The sequence below is a fragment of the Nipponia nippon genome, unplaced genomic scaffold (genome assembly GCF_047370975.1).
Source record: "Nipponia nippon isolate SJK-2023a ecotype South Korea unplaced genomic scaffold, ASM4737097v1 scaffold_2, whole genome shotgun sequence".
NCBI classification, from domain to species: domain Eukaryota; kingdom Metazoa; phylum Chordata; class Aves; order Pelecaniformes; family Threskiornithidae; genus Nipponia; species Nipponia nippon.
In genome coordinates this window covers 65,430,569-65,448,965 of record NW_028262336.1, presented here as the reverse complement: position 1 = coordinate 65,448,965, position 18,397 = coordinate 65,430,569, and the positions used below count along the sequence as shown (strand labels likewise).

At 37.0% G+C, this 18,397-nt stretch overlaps 1 protein-coding gene across 5 annotated transcripts in view; it reads left to right on the top strand.

The window, feature by feature from the left end:
• SLC9D1 (solute carrier family 9 member D1) overlaps positions 1-18,397 on the top strand; it is a 32,861-nt gene that overhangs the window by 11,518 nt on the left and 2,946 nt on the right. The window contains exons 6-12 of one of the 5 annotated variants that reach the window (XR_015704518.1): positions 1,776-1,868; positions 3,066-3,252; positions 4,209-4,326; positions 4,895-5,090; positions 11,398-11,548; positions 12,096-12,238; positions 17,813-17,892. Coding sequence is in view for 1 of the 5 variants with exons in the window: in XM_009472620.2 (XP_009470895.1) it covers positions 1,776-1,868; positions 3,066-3,252; positions 4,209-4,326; positions 4,895-5,090; positions 11,398-11,548; positions 17,813-17,892 (825 nt within the window). In the remaining 4 variants the exon portion in view is untranslated. Of the gene's footprint in view, positions 1-1,775; positions 1,869-3,065; positions 3,253-4,208; positions 4,327-4,894; positions 5,091-11,397; positions 11,549-12,095; positions 14,545-17,812; positions 17,893-18,397 lie in introns of those variants that run through there. The other 4 variants (XR_015704517.1, XR_015704516.1, XR_015704519.1 and 1 more) reach the window with 4 other exon arrangements.

Below are 18,397 nucleotides of genomic sequence, written 5' to 3'. Positions count from 1 at the left end.
ATCCCCAAACCTGGACCTTTGCAAAATGAGGCCTTAAAATTTTATGTCTTTGAATCACTTTGTTTTCAATTTTTTTTTTAATCCTGTATAATCATGACATAAGCAATTGTTGAAAGTGAAAGCTGAAGGTTGTGTGTTGTGAGGTTACTTTGTTTGTTTGTTTGTTTTTTCTTCTCATTTGTCTTTAATCATAAGCATCACATTTGAGAGCCAAATTATTTAAATTACATCAAATATTCAGAAACTTGCAAAAAGTCAGTGTTGACAGTGGAGGAAGTGTTTAAAACAAGTAGTTCCCTGAGCAGCATAGCTTGGCTTCCTAGAGAGTTATTTTGCATCTCTGTAGCTCTTTCATCCATCCCAGTCACCCTAGTTCTTTTCCAGTCCCCTGCCTACATTCCTGAAGTCTCTTGAACCTTTTTAGCTCCATCACGCGTACCCTGATTACTAGCTCATGTGAAACCGTGGGCTGTGGTTGGCTAGACATTGCATGTGTTTTCATTAGTGGTCTGGTGTGCATTAACAGATTGTTTAGCCAGCAGGCAAAACAGAACACATGTTAAGGTTGCATGGTAATGTCTGGTTAAGTTACACGTGTCTGTTACGTTGATATCCACGTAACTGCTTGGAACTTGCTGTCTTTGCAACCTCTGCTCTTTTATGTGGACTTTTGTTGAAAATGACGGTTGGGCTCAAAAGTAAGTAGGGATGAGTAGAAATTGTAGGATTTTGTCAATCTCATATTGGAAGAGAAGGCTACAAATACTACACTTTCAAATTTTCATATTCTAAAATTGAGATTAAATAATAACCTTTGTGTCGTATGTAACTTCTGGGTTGAGAAGGTCTGGAAAGCTTGACCACTTAGGCTGAGAAACAAGTTTGTAAGCTTGGCATTAGAAAGAAATTCAACAATGAATTTTTGGAGACGTACACTGAGGAAGACAATGTGGTCAGAACAGACACGAGAGAGGTTTCTTTAGGACAGTTTCTTAGTGAGCTGCCTGTTTCTCATGGAGCTGTGATTAAACGTTATTCATCTGGCTAATGTTCATGTTGACTGGGCGTCTTCCGTGTACTCTCCTTTTTGTCTCTTCTGTATTTCATAAAAAAGTTGAATGTCGGAGGAACCGAGGAGGCAGGCAGATTCTAATCTGGCAGGGAAGATAGTTTCCATCTCCACTTCTCTATGTCTGATGATAGACCCTGTCCTCTTCTGCTCTGGACTGTGAGTACGTAGAAGAGAAATGTTAGGTTTTTCTGTTGTGACAAGGAGGACAACCACTTTTCCTGCTGTTGCACCCTTCTCTCTGAAGTGGAAAGGCTGGTGGTTGTACTGGTCTGAGAGATGGATGCATGGAGTCTATAGGATGGAGAGCAGAACAGCAACTACAGTCTAGCAGAATGATTATGCCGATAGACCAATAGAATAACTAGTGGGAAGTAACTTCTGGAATGCAAGCCTTGGGGGTTTAACAGCGTATGCATAAAATGTAACCTATTTGTTTTCAACAAGCAAGCAAGCACGCTTACCTAGATCAATGCACATGTGCATTTTGGGTGACCAGTACTATCCAAGCAAATTATCTAGTAGCAGCCAGGTGGTTGGGAAAAATGTTTGCACCCTAAAGATGCTGAGGGAACTTCTGATGTCATACGACGAGTAAGTGAACTACCTGTGGAAACATAATGAGAAACAATTTGTGTTGTAAATGGGCTTATAATTTGTATTATAAGTAGACTGCTGTGCACTGATTTTTTTTTTTTTTTTAAAGTCTATTGTACAGGTGGAGACGTTAGGAGAGTTTGGTGTATTCTTCACCCTCTTTCTAGTTGGTCTGGAATTTTCTCCTGAAAGACTAAGAAAGGTATTTTTGTATAATACCTCTACGTTACAGGATTTAATTGCTGATGTTCAAGTTATCAGTTATATTTCACATTTTTACATTCTCCCTACAATACACTGGTGTAACTGTACATTTTTGAAAAGACAAATATGACATTTGCTTCTTCTCTTTAACTCTTTGGAAAGAACAGAATGCATTATTTATTCTGTGTCTCCAAAAAAAACTTTGCTATTCCTCTTCATTTTAGTAAAACAGTTTGATTACTAGAAAAATCTCACACAGTTTATGGCAATCCATCTCTGCTTTATTTTAACATGCAGTAACATGCAATTGCTATTATGGTGTGTCCAGTGATGTTTGCCAGTCCCGTTATAAAAAACATCAGTTTGTTAAGTACTACATACTGAATTGATGATACACGCTGTACTGGCTAATAAACTGATTCTGCAAGTATGTTAGCACAATCTGGAATATTGCATGATGTGGCCATCAGGATTCAGCAAAAAAGTACAAGTTTCCTTTGGTCTTAATTAAAAAAAAAGTTATCTCATAAACCAGCAAGAATTTTCATAGTGGAAAATACTGCTGCAAAATATGTACAGACTGTATGTATGTATGTATGTAAAGAGTTGCATTGTGTGATTTGTTCTTAAACTGATGGTTGTGAGTTCATGAGACTATAAAAGCTTTAATTGAAATGTGTTAAAATTTATGAGCATTCAGCTTAATCTGCTATTTCTAGTCCATCTAAAGTCAAAGATAAAAATCAGTAATTCAAGGGTTCCTGAACTGTAGTATGTAAATTGTTACTTCAGAATTGTGCGCCCACTAGTGTGGAGTGGACTGCTGGTATTGGTGATGGTCTTTGCCACTCCCATTTTTCCCCACCCTGGAATTACATCAAATAGCTGGTCTTCCATTTGATGATTTTAATATGTTTCAACCCCTACTGAACCTTTGGCCCTTAGTTTGTCTGTGAGCTCTGAGAAATTTACCTAATTTGTGGTAATGAGCCTTCTGGCATAGAATATTATCTACTAGGCATAATAACTTCAGAGTTTTAGGATGTACAGGATGACAGCCCATTAGTTCTGTGGCCCAGCACTGCAGCCCCAAATCACGCATCTTTAACTGCTTATTTGTGGTGAAAATCATTGTAACTTACCAGTCAAAAATGTGTCATCAGACTTTATCATAAGAACTTGTTTTCTTCCCAAGGTATGGAAAATATCTTTGCAAGGGCCCTGCTACATGACGGTTCTGATGATTGCCTTTGGTTTACTATGGGGACACTTGCTCCAAATTAGACCAACACAAAGTGTCTTCATTTCCACTTGTTTATCTTTATCAAGCACGCCATTGGTGTCAAGATTTCTTGCAGGTAGTGTTCGAGGAGATAAAGAAGGTAAGTATGATTTTAAATACGGACTACCGTAGTATATAAAATAAAATTTGAAAGAAGTTCACTTTGTAATATTACAGAGAGAAACTAGTTAAAAAAACAAACCAAACCCACTGTTAAGTCTGGTTTAGTAGCGGTCATCTTCCTTTAACACTGGCCAGTGTTGTGTACATTGTTGTTACAAAGTGTACCTACTATTTATATAGTGAGTCCTCTTGGAGAAAGACACTGTAGCCCAATCAGTACTCTCCATGTTAAGAATTTACTTTACTGAGGGTCTGGAATCTTTGTGCTTTTTAAGAGGTTACCAGGTTAGACTTATTATTACCAGTCTGTCATCAGGGCAGAAAGGCTAACTTAAGTAAGTCACATCCTTCTTCAGCAAACTAAGACCAGCTCAGGTAGTCTTTCATAGCTAACAGCTCTTCAAATAAGTACTTTCAAGTGCCGTATTGCTAACTTCTCAAAGACTTATAAATGTTTGCTTTCAAAAGTTTTGCCATCCTTCTTTCTTCCACTTAAACCTCCCTCATACATACAGCATTAACGTTCTCCCCACCCCCTAGAATATTCATATTCTAATGCCTAAATTCAAAGTGTGTATTTTACACATGCTGGCTCTTACACGTGTCTGTTATTCTAAAGACCGTAAGTTTTCAGTAAAGGAGTTCCAGTAAATGTGTAACTAGTGCTTAACGGCTAAGCAAAGTCTATATTTTTATTGTGTAACAGAAGCTTCATATGAATATTTTATTTGTATTTTTAATATATCTTTATTTACATATATTTTAATTTACTTACTGGTGGGGAAAAAAAAAAACCAGAATGCTTTGAACAACCTCATCCCATTGAGAACTATACTTAGCCTCCATTTGATTAAGACATTTCTAGATTTCTGAGCACTGCAAGCATTCATAGATTCTGATGAATGTTTCCACGACTGCTTTGTTGGTGTACAGGGGATATTGACTACAGTAGCGTACTACTTGGCATGTTGGTGATGCAGGATGTGCAGCTTGGTTTATTTATAGCTGTCATGCCTACACTTATTCAAGCAGGAGCGAACACATATTCCAGGTAAAAAAAAAAAAAAAAATTGTATGTATCTTCCCCCCACCCCCTTCCGATTAGTAAGTGGATTGCAAATATGAATATGAGAGCGCCACTGTTAATGTCACTTCTGTGAAAAATATGCACTCTCTTCTGTGACTTCCTTTTACTATTTGTACTTGTCATGTTGTATAAGGATATTCTTTCTGCGCTAGCTGCCTTAGTCCTGTCCAGTACTTAAAATTTGTAGTGAAATGTTTGTTATTTAAAAAAATACATGAATTTCTTCAGTTACGTTATTTCTTCAAGACGTATTTTTGTCAAAGACTATGTGATAGTATTATTGAGCCTTATGGCTTACCTTGAAGATCAATCATGATCTTGAATCAACATGGAAGTAAATTCTAGGCCATAAAAGAGATTGCTGCGCACTCAGCAGATTTAGTATTCATCTTGTTTACTAGTGTATCTAAATATCTTACTGGAGCTACTCAGTTTTGAACATCTGTGGAATTAGATCTTTTCACTTAAGGGGAACTGGTTGGGAGGCATGAGAGCACTTGAAAGAAATGTTTTGTTTGTTCTTCTCTTCCAGCATTTTCAAGGAAATACTGAGAATACTGATACTCATTGGCCAAATTCTCTTTTCTCTGGCTGCTGTTTTTCTTGTATGTCTTGTTATAAAGACTTATCTCATAGGACCGTATTATCGCAAGTTGCATGCAGAAAGCAAAGGCAATAAAGAAATCCTCATTCTAGGAATAACTGCATTCATCTTCCTTATGTTAACGGTAATCTTTTAAATTAATAAACATTTTGATACATGTGGTAGTTTACTGCATCAGTATCACAAAAGCCATCACGCTTACTGTTATTGCATATCCATGTACCTCTGTAGTTAATTATTTGGTTTTAAAATGTTTTAAAACAAACCCCAAATGCACAGATGATTCATGTGTTACAGATGAGTAAGAAGACATAAAACTTGAATGTCCATCAGTTGAACTTCTGCTGGTAACTTTTAATACAGCTAGTTAAAGAATCATGATTTCAGTTTTAATTTTCGGCTACTTCCTGTGTTTGAAAATAATTTAGGATGGGTTTTGAGATACTGATAATGGCTGATTGTGACATTTGCTCACAAGTGTCTTTTCAATAGCAAATTCTCAACGTGTTTTTTGTTATAAAATACTTTTTCTGTGGGAGGTAAACAGTTTGGGATGAAGTTGAGAAAGTAGAGAAATGCCTTAAGGTTCATAGGTTTTGACATCCCTTTTGGGTTTGGTTCATTTTCCTCTGAATCTTCCTTCTCTTTGTTCCTATCTCACATTTCAGCCCTCTGAAAAACTATTGTGCTGGAGAACAGAATGTGACAGTCACTGATAATGTTGTGGGTTTGAAACTCCATTATCCTGGATGTGCAGATTGTTTTGTCCTCTGAGAATTTCTGAGAAGAGTTATCTCAAAAAGTTCCTGTGCATGCACTTCTTTTTCTAGGAGTATTTGCTTAATTATTACAGGTCCAGCAGAGAAAGCTGACTTCCTTCAGGAAGAAGGTCGAGAAAGAAGTTAGAGCATAGCTTTACGATTTGTTGATTTCTATTGGGTAGGTTAAAAACGCCACCCCTCTAAACAGCTATTCATATTCAAAACAGGAGTGCCATCTAATACGAGGAGGAACAAAGCTGATTTCGCCTTTTTCCTTTCTAACAGGGAGACGTAACATTTGTAGAACAACTTCAATAAAAACCAATAACAACCGAACCACAGAAGTTGCATAAAATATTACGGTATCTAGAAGCAGTCTTACTTTCATTAAAAATATGACCTACATAGACTGGTCTGACTGAATTTGGCATATTGTGCCCAAATCACGCATCAAATGTACAAGGAGTTTGTCTACGTGACTTTACATAATATATGTTTGTATACAAACCTGAGGGAGAATGTATTTGAGTGTATTTGATTCATGCTGCAAAACAGAATGCTTCTTCAGCATAGGAAGTGTTTGTGAAGGAGCAACTATTTTGTGTACTTTAAGTGAAAGCAATTTTCCTTTTAAAGTTGATAAATAATGTATCAAAGGGAACAGTACAAAGGATACTGGCATGTAACCTCAGTAAACCAGTTGAGATGCTTGATATTCACCGATACCGATACATTCATTATAGTAATACTACAAGTTGTGGTTTGAGCCCAAAGAAAAAAAAAAACAATCATGAAGAAAACAAAACAAAAAAAAGTATTTGGTTGTCCAGTTGAACAGTTCAACAAACAAATCTTCTGGAAAACAAATCTTAATTGGTCTAGATGCCCTACTATATCAAGAATAAAAACATAGGATGGGGGATGGCAACCGAATTTGAAAAAATGTTGCACGTGTTTGGAAAGGCTAAATTAAGGCTTTTGGGTGCCAGGTAGGAAAACAATTAAACTGTTGTGGTTCCTGCAAAGATCTTTCTCCTTCGAAAACCAAGCCTAAATATTGATGGAGTTTGTATAATTCTCTGCAAACACAGAATTTTCCATACTGGTGTAATTCCAAAAAAGCTTTTGAATTTGTAGAGGGAGGAATAAAAGAGTCCATATTTTAGTGGCCTTAACCAAAGATAGCTCTGCGGCTCCATTTAGAAAACTTGAGAGACCTTTTTAAACAAAATATTTTAACTCTCTCTCTAGCACGTGAGTTATTCTGCAGGCCGCATCCTTTCCAATACGTGACAAAAGGGGTAGGAATAATACTGTATTCCTGCTTCATGCATACAGTTACATGCACACGGTTCCTTGTTACGTGCTTCAGTGTTGACTGGATTTCTGGGGTCCACCTAAGTTTATCTTGTATTGGGGTTCATCTGTAACCCTAGCACATGTAATGCACATTACATAGAAACTTAATTTGTTGTACTTGTTTCCTGTGTTTGAAAATCTCAGATGACTAATTGAACAACAATTGCCATCTCTCTGCCAATGAGGGTAAACGCTATCCGGGAAAACAAGAGGGAGGATAGGACAGAAGTGAGTGAGCAATTTTGATGTCAGGGATTATCCTGTCAGTTGAGAAACTTTGGTATGGAAGTGACTTTTGAGCATTTCTGAACTGCTTGGCTCACTTGGATAACCTTGCAGCTCATTAAATCTGAAACAAGATCTTAAATACATCTTTTCTTGATAAACTAACTTAAAGACATGCAATAAATCTCAAATATGAGGTATTTTACCAACATTTGGAGCTTAAGAGGCCTCTTTCTGTTCCCAAATATTCTCAGAAGTAACTGAAATTCCCTCTCCCTTTTTCCCCTCAACTAGTTAGGCAGATCGGGGGGGGGGGGGGGGAGGGGATTGTGTCAAGTGCCAGTCCTATAAAAGTCTAGCTGACTTCAAGACGCAGTTGTGCATCTTTCAATCATGTACCTTGTCATCAGTAACAGAGGTTCAGTAGATCATTATTACACTTTCAGCAATTCCTTTTCAAGCTTTGAGTTATGTAGATACTGCTTTTTTTTTTTTTTTTTTTTCCAAATTGGGAAACCGTTTTCCTGAATAGCAACATAAAGAGCAAATCTAGCTTATGGTTTTAAATATGACCATTTAGGACCGATGGCCAAACTGGCACTTTTAGGTCGAGATATATACCACAATGAGCTGAAGAACATGTTGTAAATCAGCCAGAGCGTTCACTGGTGTAGTGTCGCTTTTTCACGTTCTGTATGTACAGAAACATTACAAGGAAAACTGTTTTAAACGCTATCCTGATAATGAATTGCTGTATTAGATATCTGCAGGACAACAGTGGTCAGTTTTGTTATCTTTTAAAACTAAGTCGCTGAATGTTATTAAGGAATTGGGGGAAAAAATAAAACCTGACCTGACAAGAAGGATAGCAGTTACATGTACGTGTTTATAGGACTGTGCATACACATTAGGGAGGGAAATAAGTGGCTTCCGGTTTGACTGCGTTATGGTTGACCTGGGATGATGGCAGCAAACAGAGGGAAATTGCCAGCTTGCTTTATATACCAAAAAGATGAAAAGAAAATACAGCTATGTTATTGCAGTACTTCATATATGAAAATGTACATACTTTTTCCTGCGGTGTATTAGGAATGTCATTCTTTGTTTGCCTGGAGTACTTACCAATGGCACATAACCTGCTTATGAACTCTTTTCTATCAAGTAAAAGGAGAAGATTAAGGAAGAACTGTTTTCTCAAATATTCTAGTTAATTATTTAATAAAATACAGTTGAGAAGGAGTTTTTACAAGGCTCACTAAAAATTGTTTCCATTTCCATTAAGGCTTTACTTCCTTAAAATGCAAGCTTAGAATTCACCTCTTTACTCTTGGGCAGATTCAAGTTATTAAAGCCTGAAATTCAAATACATTTATTTCCATCAGGGATTTCTTTAATTTTACTGGCTTACCATATTCATTAAGCTTCTATGATGATTAAAGAGTAGCATACGCATTAAGATACACGTTATTAGAGAATATAGGCAAAACAACTGCTGAACAAATGGTTGAAATTCAACTGGAACATGTTACAGCAGTAATGTTTATTTCTTTATTTATTGCTGTGGTAGAACATTTGAACATAAAAATCCAATATTCTAGTAAAAGCAAAGCAATCCTTTCTGAATTAGAGTAAAATGGAACCTTTGAAAACAACTGAAAACTAAATTGTACTGGGAAAAAGATGTAAATTGACAAAACTTTTCATTTAATTTTGACTGAAAAAGCTTTCTGTAATGTAGGAGTTGAGAAAAGGACAGCGCAGAGCCCAGGGATTAGTAATTGTTAGAGCCTTGTTTGGTAAAGGCAAAACATTAAAAATGATGCAAGCAGAGAGGGAATACAGAATGTAAAATACTTTCCAAATTTTGCTTATATAAGAAAATTTGCTGAGAATGCCTTCCTGCCAGTAAAACAAACCCTCTCCAGTGTGTGTGTGTGTGTGTGCATGCATGCACGCACGCACGTGCGCATGCCCACACATTATATATAATAAACCCCAATGCTACAGGTGTAGTTGAGGAAATGTATCCACTTATTGGTAATATTACTGGACAACCAGAGACCAGGATGGGAACAGTAAAAGGAGTCTCATATAAATTTGAAGAACAGACTGGGGGGTGGGGTGGGCAGGGGTTAAGAAAATAATGTAATTTTTGGTTCTTTTCTTGCCCTCTCATCCACTTCACACTTTTCTGTGTGTAGAGTGACCTATAGATTTCGTAGACCTGAAGTTGGGTAGTACCTAGAGAGTAGACAAGAAATAGCAAAATTTGCCTTTTTATCTACCAGGCCCTTGAGCTCACACTTAGCTTGCCATAGAGTGAAGGAATGGAATTCAGTTTTTATGAGGAGCAAACCCAGACAGACACAGTTTGCTCCAGTTATGTCTCATGCTTTCTGAACAAGCTTGTTTCTTTCATGCTTAAATTGCTCCTTGCTTGAATAGTGATTCTCATAACATCAGAGTATCATGCAGTTCCGATACAAGAGATGGTAAATCCCTTCTTACATGATAACCTAACCATGTACATGTCAACACTTAAAATATCAGCTATAAAAGTTTTGATCTGGAGCTCTGTTATAGCTGATAACACTTAAGCATGGGGGGATTATAGCTGAACAGTAAAAGTAATTCCAACTTTATTTGAAGAGGCTATATTGGATCTTAATCATACTCAAGAGGTTGTGACTTTTAAAACAACTAATGTATGACTGAGAACTTAAATGGTTCCTGTTCATAACTGTTTTCTTTATCTTATTCATCCTTTGATGATTTTAAAGCCTTTTATATATATATTTCCTTCTTCCCTCTTACAATTTCAAATTGTGGTGAAAAGCACTGGAATTCCTTTTGTTTTAAAATGAGAGCACCATTATAATGTTATTTTGTGGGTTTTGCCTGATCAGCAACTATTTGCATTAGTTGACAGAACCAATTTGTTTTCTTAAGTGTCTTGCAATAAATTACAGACTGTTAGCACAAATGGAGTTATGTGATGAGCATTCAGACATTAATACTTAAATACACAAAAGTCTGGGGTTTATTTTTAGGTGGCATTTTATGCATAGCTTAGAGACTTGTTTATTGTGTCTTTTGCTCTCCTCCATTAATTTCAAGTGACTTGAGTTTTAGCTTCATACCTTACAGTGTAACATCATTCAAGATATGATGAATGTTGTCCATAAATGTGCTATGGTGTATTGTTACTTAATCTAAATTAGTATGGAAATAAGTTTTCAGCTTTAAATGTTCTATTAATATTAATAGCATTGCCCTTTCTCAGTAAGATGACCGTCTGCAGCAACATGGTTTTAAAGTAATTGTTTTAAAACATACTGTATACTGACTAAAAGTGCTGCTTGCTTTTTTTAACGTTTGAGGACTGCCTTAAGCAGTTTCTTTGTTTTTGGTTCAGTCTCTTTACACGTTTCATCTCTTCCTTCTAGTACCATATTCAAATAATAAAAAAGAATGAAGAGCAGTCTGAATTCTTTCAAACAGATATCGTGCTTCATTTCAGCAGTTTACTTCACATGCTTAAATGTGTCCCTATTCAGTAAAGCACACAGGCACATTTAAGTCCAATTTACAATAATAAAACATAATTTATGCCTGGGACTTCTGCTAAACTGAGACTATTCTCCCAAATTATAAGCTTTGATTTTTATTTTTCCCCCTTGTTTGACAGCTGGAAAATACGCTGTTCTTACTGCTTTATTTCACAGCCTCAATGTATTATGCAATCCTGACTCCAAAGCTGTTATGGTCTTTCTCGTTTTTGTGAAATCAGATGCTATCCTTAGAGTGACACAAAGCATTACAATGTAGATTAAGAAATTTATTTTTGTTTTTGTGGGGAAGGAGATAACATGGAGGGGAAACTAGTTTTGTGAGTCTTTTGTATAAATACAATACCACAGAACATTGAAATACTCTGAATTCTATTTGTTGTTGAACTGGCATAAAGACATAATAATTTCCTACATTCAGTATAATGTACAGTTTTATAATTTCACTGTGAAATGGTATATAAAGTCACTCAGGGCTAAAGGAAACAGCAATAGATTTTCTGTTATTCCTTGACAGATCACAGAGCTGTTGGATGTTTCAATGGAGCTGGGATGCTTCTTAGCCGGAGCTCTGATCTCTTCTCAGGGTCACATGGTTACTGAGGAGATTATGTCCTGTATTGAACCAATACGTGACTTTCTTGCCATCATTTTCTTTGCATCGATAGGTAACTTCTTAGAAAACTTACTTAAAAAATAGTGTTAACCTACAAATGTGTGGGGGAAGAGGAAAAAAAAAAAGGTGTCTACAAATTGGGGGGAGGAGAGGGTTTGGTTTTTTTTAAATTCGTTAAGATACTAAAATATTAACTGACCACATATTGGTTTGACTTTGCTAATATTTTTAAACGTAACATTCATTTTCATAAGCAATTTCCATGTTGTACTCTCAATTCTTGTTCTAATGTCAGCTTTTCATTGTTATTTCTGAATTTATCTGGGCTATTCAAAACAAGTAACTAAAAATTTTAAGGTAAAAAGATGTTTTTGGTTTGGGATTTTTGCCTTTTTTTTTTTAATGTTCTTCTGTCTTCACATTGGATATATTTGTACTTTATACTAGTATTACTATTTTGAGTCAGTTGGTAGAGTAGATTTAAGGTCTTCATGGCTTGGTTTTCTCTAGAAGCAGAACATGATAACGGAAACAGATCTTTTTTTATAGCATCTTGTTTCTTTAGTTAGGAAAATGTGGTCTGTGTGTTCTAAATGCAGGGAAAAAATAATTGAACAAGATGTATCTCAGAGACTACCTGAATGCCAACGGAAATGCAGCGTTGATGCCTAAGACCAGGAGAGTAACTCATCGTGCTTGTTATCCAGAACAAGTTAACTCTGAGAATATTTACAGTCAATTGGTAGCTTCATTTTGAACTGCTACATTCTCTAGCTGTCGTGCATGCCCAAATAATCTTTCCCTAAAGGAAACGGAAACATGTTACTCAAGTGCTTAGGTACAGCGAATGAGGAGACAGGCCGTGTGAAAGCACTTGCCTCTCCCTGTGGATTGTATAGGAGATGCACGTCCTATTTTTGGGGGCACTGTGAGGGCGTAAAATACAGGGTTTGAATGTGGCCTTTTTCACAAATCCAACCTCCTTCAACCCATGCTTACTGAGAAATTCTTGGGGTTTGGTTTGGTTTGTTTTTTTTTTCAAGACCACCCTTGGTTTTTCTTCTGGGTTTATTTTAAGTTTTCTGTTCTTTTTATCTCCATATATTTATTCAGATAATAGTGAAGTCTCATCAGCGTAATTTTAATGCCTTTCCTCATATACCTGTTTGATATTCATTTTTTCGTAACAGAAACTAATGCTGTTTCTGGTGGTTGCCAAAATAAAAAGGAAATAGTTATGCTTGCCAATCTTGATTTTTGTTTTACCCAGCCCATGATAATAACTTGCGCTTATCAGTCAGATTGCTTAGTAATAGATATGTTTATTTGAATAACTTATTTTTTAATAAAGGGAGGAAAGTGGTGAGGTATGGTAAAACTCTTGGGCCCGTGTAACTGACAAGGTTGGATGAGTAATGGCTAAATGCTCAGAGGTAAGTTGTTTATGTGTTTCAGTAAAGATGGTGATGGAGCGGACAGTGTTACCAGGGATACAAAGCATGACAAGTAATTATAAGCCCAAAGTTAATTTTACAAGGAACTGAACAAAAATACTGTCCTACACTCTTGTGAATGCATAAATTAAGACTAGAGAAAAGACTTTGGTAGAGTACAAGAAAATAGCAAGACCTCAGTTGGCATGCTGGCAGCACTCCATATAGCCTACATTATTCTGTAAGGAAATTATTTTAGTAGTTCTGTTCCAGAATTTAAAAAAAAAAAAAAAAGTCTTTAAAACTGTTCTTATCATTATAATTACAAGAAGGGAAAGAAAATTCCCTAACAAGCTTGTATGGTTTTGCAGAAAATGGGTGTTACTCCTGCCTCAGAAGAATAAAATCAGAAAAATGAGCTATGTTATAGGCTTCTGACAAAATGTGACAATGCTGGTTTGTTAAAAAACCAAACCAAAAAAAAAAACCGAACAAACCCTTACCAAAACCAAACAAACACCCCCCCTAAACATTATCCCACCCTTCCCACTTTACTTTCAATTACTTTCAAATTTTGTGGTTAACAGGAAGTTTTGTGGGGTGGCAAGGAGGTGGGTTTTAAAAAGGAGTGATGTGATGTTGCAAAGAAAACCTGAGTAAGATAAAAAGTATTGCTTAAACTTTTTAAAAAGAAATCTAGTAAGAAGAGACTTCTTGTGCTTGCTCTCTACTTACATATGTACACATGCAAATGATACATATATATAAATATATAGAGATTTACTGTGTGAAATCATGTAAAGGCCACAGGGGAAGATTCTCCCCCTCCTGCCTAAAGAGAAGGCTTGTTGCTATATGCAGCAAGCACCCTATTATAGAGAGCAGAAACACCTGAGATCCTGAGGTGGGATGGTATACCACTGCAGTAATATAATTTCTGTTCCTTTTAGAATAAAGGAATAAATAGACAATTTGACTTAATTGAAAAGTGACTGTAAATATGTCACTTGGAAAAGTTAGTCCCTATTTTGCTTGTCTTAAATGCCTGCTTTTCTGTTTTCACTACAGAAATCCTTCTGGTGGCTAAAAGCTGAGCTGAATAGTACTTGTTTGTGTAATATCTATAACAGTGGTCCTGCCCTTAGCTTGACCTGTGTAATGCTACTGCTTTCAAATTTGCGCGTGGGTGCATTTGTGGGAATACTACACCTTTGCAGTCAGGCATTAACAGCTGCACTTTGAGTTACTCCCCATCTGTACATTCACTTAAGCCTGGGTGTGTTCTTCAAGGTTTCTGGCTCTCTTTACGCTATCTGCTGAGGTTAGAAAGTTCCTGTTAGTCTCTCTCCTCACTAATATTTTTGAGAGAACATCTGGACCAATCCCTTAGAGCCACATTTTGAGAACTTCCTTTCTCATTTCTGTTTTGGTACCTAGTACTCAGATCCTTCCCTTTCTGCCTCCGCATAATTTGATTTTGTTTTGATTGCTTTTTAGAAAGATGGAAGGCATCTTTGCAGAGACTGTTTGACTTTTTTTAAAGGCTCCGATATCCCATTTTTTGTCGGTCTACAAGGCTGTTTGAAATTGGGCATCAGGACCCTCTCTGCCACTGGTGAGGAGGCAGATTACTTCCACTAAGTTGTGTCCTCAGTGTGCTGTACAGATGTACTCACTTGCCAGGCTTCATGTTTCCCTTCTGGGTAAATCTTGTGGTCGCTGTTGGACCTTGAATGCAAGATGCTGAAAACGCTTTAGCAGTGTGGTCTTTTTCTTCAGAAGAGGGGTGATGCTTACACTGTCAGCACTACCACTGTCCAGAATAAACACGCACCCAGTGTTACTCTGATAAGCCTCTTAACATTTCTGTTGAATTTGAGAGAAATCAAAGGAAGATCCCAGCTGGAATTCATTAGGTGACATACATTGCCTTCTCCTTATCCATCCAGCTCTACTGCTTCGTTGTCCTGCATGGAACACAATGAAACTTGGGAGGTTTCGAGCTCTCAGAACTGAATTAGAATCAAGAGGACTTTCCCCTTTGCAGCATAGATGGAGATGAATGTTGGTTTTCCACTCTGCTACTTAATGATCTAGCCAGGGCTGTAGCATTTATTGCATTTGCTAGCTGTGATCTTAGGTTCATTAAGCCTCTTAGTAGATACAGCATCCCAACGCATCGCTAACATGACTTTTCGGAGTCATGTCCTGTCTCGAGGATGCGTCAGAATTAACTCTACTGGCTCCAATTTGACCAACAGAGTTCTGGTTTCTGTAATCTTTTTTTTTGCCGTCAAGGATCTCCAAGATTCCTTTTCTTGATGCTGGATCTCCCAGGGTGTGATCATGACATTTGGATCTTCACGTGCTGTTTAGCGGCCATCCAGCAGATTGGTGGAACCTGTCTAATCGGGGGGGAGAGGGAGTTTACTTGTTAAACAGAAAGTGCTTATAAAAAGAATGTGCAAAATCTTGCTTGTAATCACCCACAGAAGAACACCTACCAACTTACACGAGTGAACTGTGTTTTTTGGCTTGACGTTGATGCAAGGTCACCTTCACCCCAAGGCCTCCATTCCAGCTATTCCAGAACACTGCTTAGAATTGAAGCCTGGTGGCTTATGCTCAGCTCTGTGAAAATGTACCGAAGTGATATCCTAGCTATTGGTGACAGGCCAACATGCCACATGCTCCCTGATGACGGTGCTGAAGTTCTTGAATTATTTGATTGAAGCGTTTCTTGTATTTTAGAGAACAAGTCCATAGTGACTCTTGAACTTAGTCACAAAGTCTGATTGAAACCATTGAAATAAATGCCCATATTCACGCACCTTCTTTCTATGAAGTTAATGTTTCTGATGACGTTCGTGTTGTCAGGGAGGCTTCATGTGCTTGTATAGCAGTCTGATACGACTTCTGGCCTTATCCTAAGTTTTCATCTAGGGCTGGGGCAAAGGTCTGTAATGACCATGAAATCCACTATAGTGGGATTCATTTTCCCCAAAATATGGCTGGATGCCGAGATGTTTGTTTGTTTGCTCAGAATAGTGTATGTAACAGGTTTAGGCTTGCTTCACCTTGCAGGCGCTTACCTCCGCGGGATTGGTATAGAAAACTGCAGTAGTTTGTGCCTCAGCTCTTTGGAATATGGTAATCATCTCCACATAGGGCAGCAGTTCAAATGGAGTTCAGACTGCCTGTCTGCTCCGGAACTGAAAAGGTAGCTCCACCAGTAGTGACGAGAGCACTAGGCTGTATTTATAGCCTCCCTCTGAAATCTTCAATTCCAAATGTGGCAGAGTTGGCCCTCTTATCAAACATGACATTGTTATGGGCTGCATTTCTCTAGTTGTTTTTCATGTATGTTTCCGAGACCGGCCTAAGGGTCTATGAGCAATAGGCACATGATGCACAGTAAAAAAAAGAGAAGCTACTTACTTGCCCCCATGTGCATGTGTGCACACAGTTGGATTCCTTTTTTTCTTTTTCCCCTTATTCTGATAGTCTTTTGTTTTTGCACTTCGGTAGTTGGAAGGAAATGAAGACATAAAATGTGCTGACTGGGTAGTCCTTGTATAAAAATCTCTGATGTATTTGAAGTACATTTCCATCCACAATGGAATATGTGTATGGACAAAACATTGTGAAGTTACTGTAAGTAACTTCTCTTGCGCACTCTGGAAGAGAAGATGACTCTTGGCTCTCTACAGTTCTTCTGGCTCTGCACTGCTATGGGGCAGGGAAAATCAGTGAAAACTTGCGTTGCGTTAAAATAGGAAGTTACAGCATTGATTTACATGCCTCGTGCTTTGGAAGGCTAAACTCTTGTCCTTCACCAGAAATAATTGGGTTGGAGAACTGCCAACTATTATGGTTTTATCAGAAACACCACCACTAGTTTGGTTCCTCTTTTTAAGAGCTTTTATGAAAAAGCAATGAGCTTCCAAAGATACACAGTTATGTTTGCCTGCACAAGTTCCTCATAACCTAGGAGGAAAAAATGGACGTAGTCAGCTCTGAGTAAGTTTCTTCCTGAGTGACTCCAGGACTTCTCCAACAAATACTTCTTTTTCTTATGTTTAATATTAGCAGGATTTAGTTTTAAATTTCTGTGCTCTTTATGGTTCTGGGTATCTTGCTTCATGTAATTACTGAATTAAAATGACAAAAAAATTGCAATAAAGAAAAGAGAGACAGACACACACCCCCCCAAAAAAAACCCAAAAAACAAAACCAAACCAAGCCTCAACATCATAGCAGTGGGGTTTTGTATAATTCCTTAATTGTTAGACCATGCTCAGACTTTACTTGATTCCAGTCTAAGTGACTTTTCCAGTTCAGGTGCCTTTCAGTGTTTGCAAGTGAGGGTCATGGGATCAAAACAGTTACATTTTCTGTTGTAGCTATAGTCTATGCAAATACTGAATAAAATGTTCCTCCCACAGTGATAGTCGATTACCATGTCATACAAAAATGTTAAACGGCTAGCAAAGTGTATGTTACAATCGCTGTGCAGAACAATGGAATTCTTTTCTTGCAGCATTTTTATAGCTTTCATTAGAGGTGTGTTTCAGTTCAGATTCTGGATTGTTGACTGGTGCGGAAGAGGGAATACTTTGTAAATGAAAGTGCTCATGCATTGGTCATATACAATTTAACTCAATTGGGAATATTGTTTGTGCTAAACCCCTCTGAAGGAAAAATGGTGGGATAATGCAGGAATTGCTTTAGTGATCAAGTAGGTAGTGTTGGTAGGTATGTTAGGGCTTTTTGTTTGTTTGTTTTTGAGAATACAATCTTGCAATTAAATTTATTATTAACTCAGAAAATTATCGTAGTAAGATAAGCGTTAAACTTTGAAATATTGTTTTCTTTCCTCCTAGGACTTCATGTTTTCCCCACGTTTGTAATATATGAACTCACAGTCTTACTATTCCTTACACTCTCTGTGGTCATAATGAAGGTATCTTCTTTTTCTCTTTTTTGTCTTTTAATAGTTTAAATAATCTTTGTGCTGCATGCCCTAATGAAAATTCTGTGCAGGAACTGAACATCTGATACAACAGGGAATATTACATCTTTACTGTACATCTGTATTTGGAGGAATCTTACTGATTAGAATACAGTTTGATACAACATTCTTAGGATATTAAAAAAAAGGATTGTAATGTTAAAAGTAAGTTACACATGGAGAAACATCTATTTATCTAGCTTGGGATTTGTGACAAAGTTATCAGGTGTTTTTATTATAGTAAACAAGATACTACTTTTTACTGTGCAATGTACATTTGTCTCTTTTGACATTAATACAGAAGAGACATTTAGAAGTCCACTAGTTTATTTTATGTCCAGAATTATTGTATTTGATGCTACGTATCTTACAAAGATCGTACTATTTTATTTATTGCACTTCTTTTATTTAAAACAAACAAACCAAAACAAACCTACAACAACCCAAAAAAATGTTT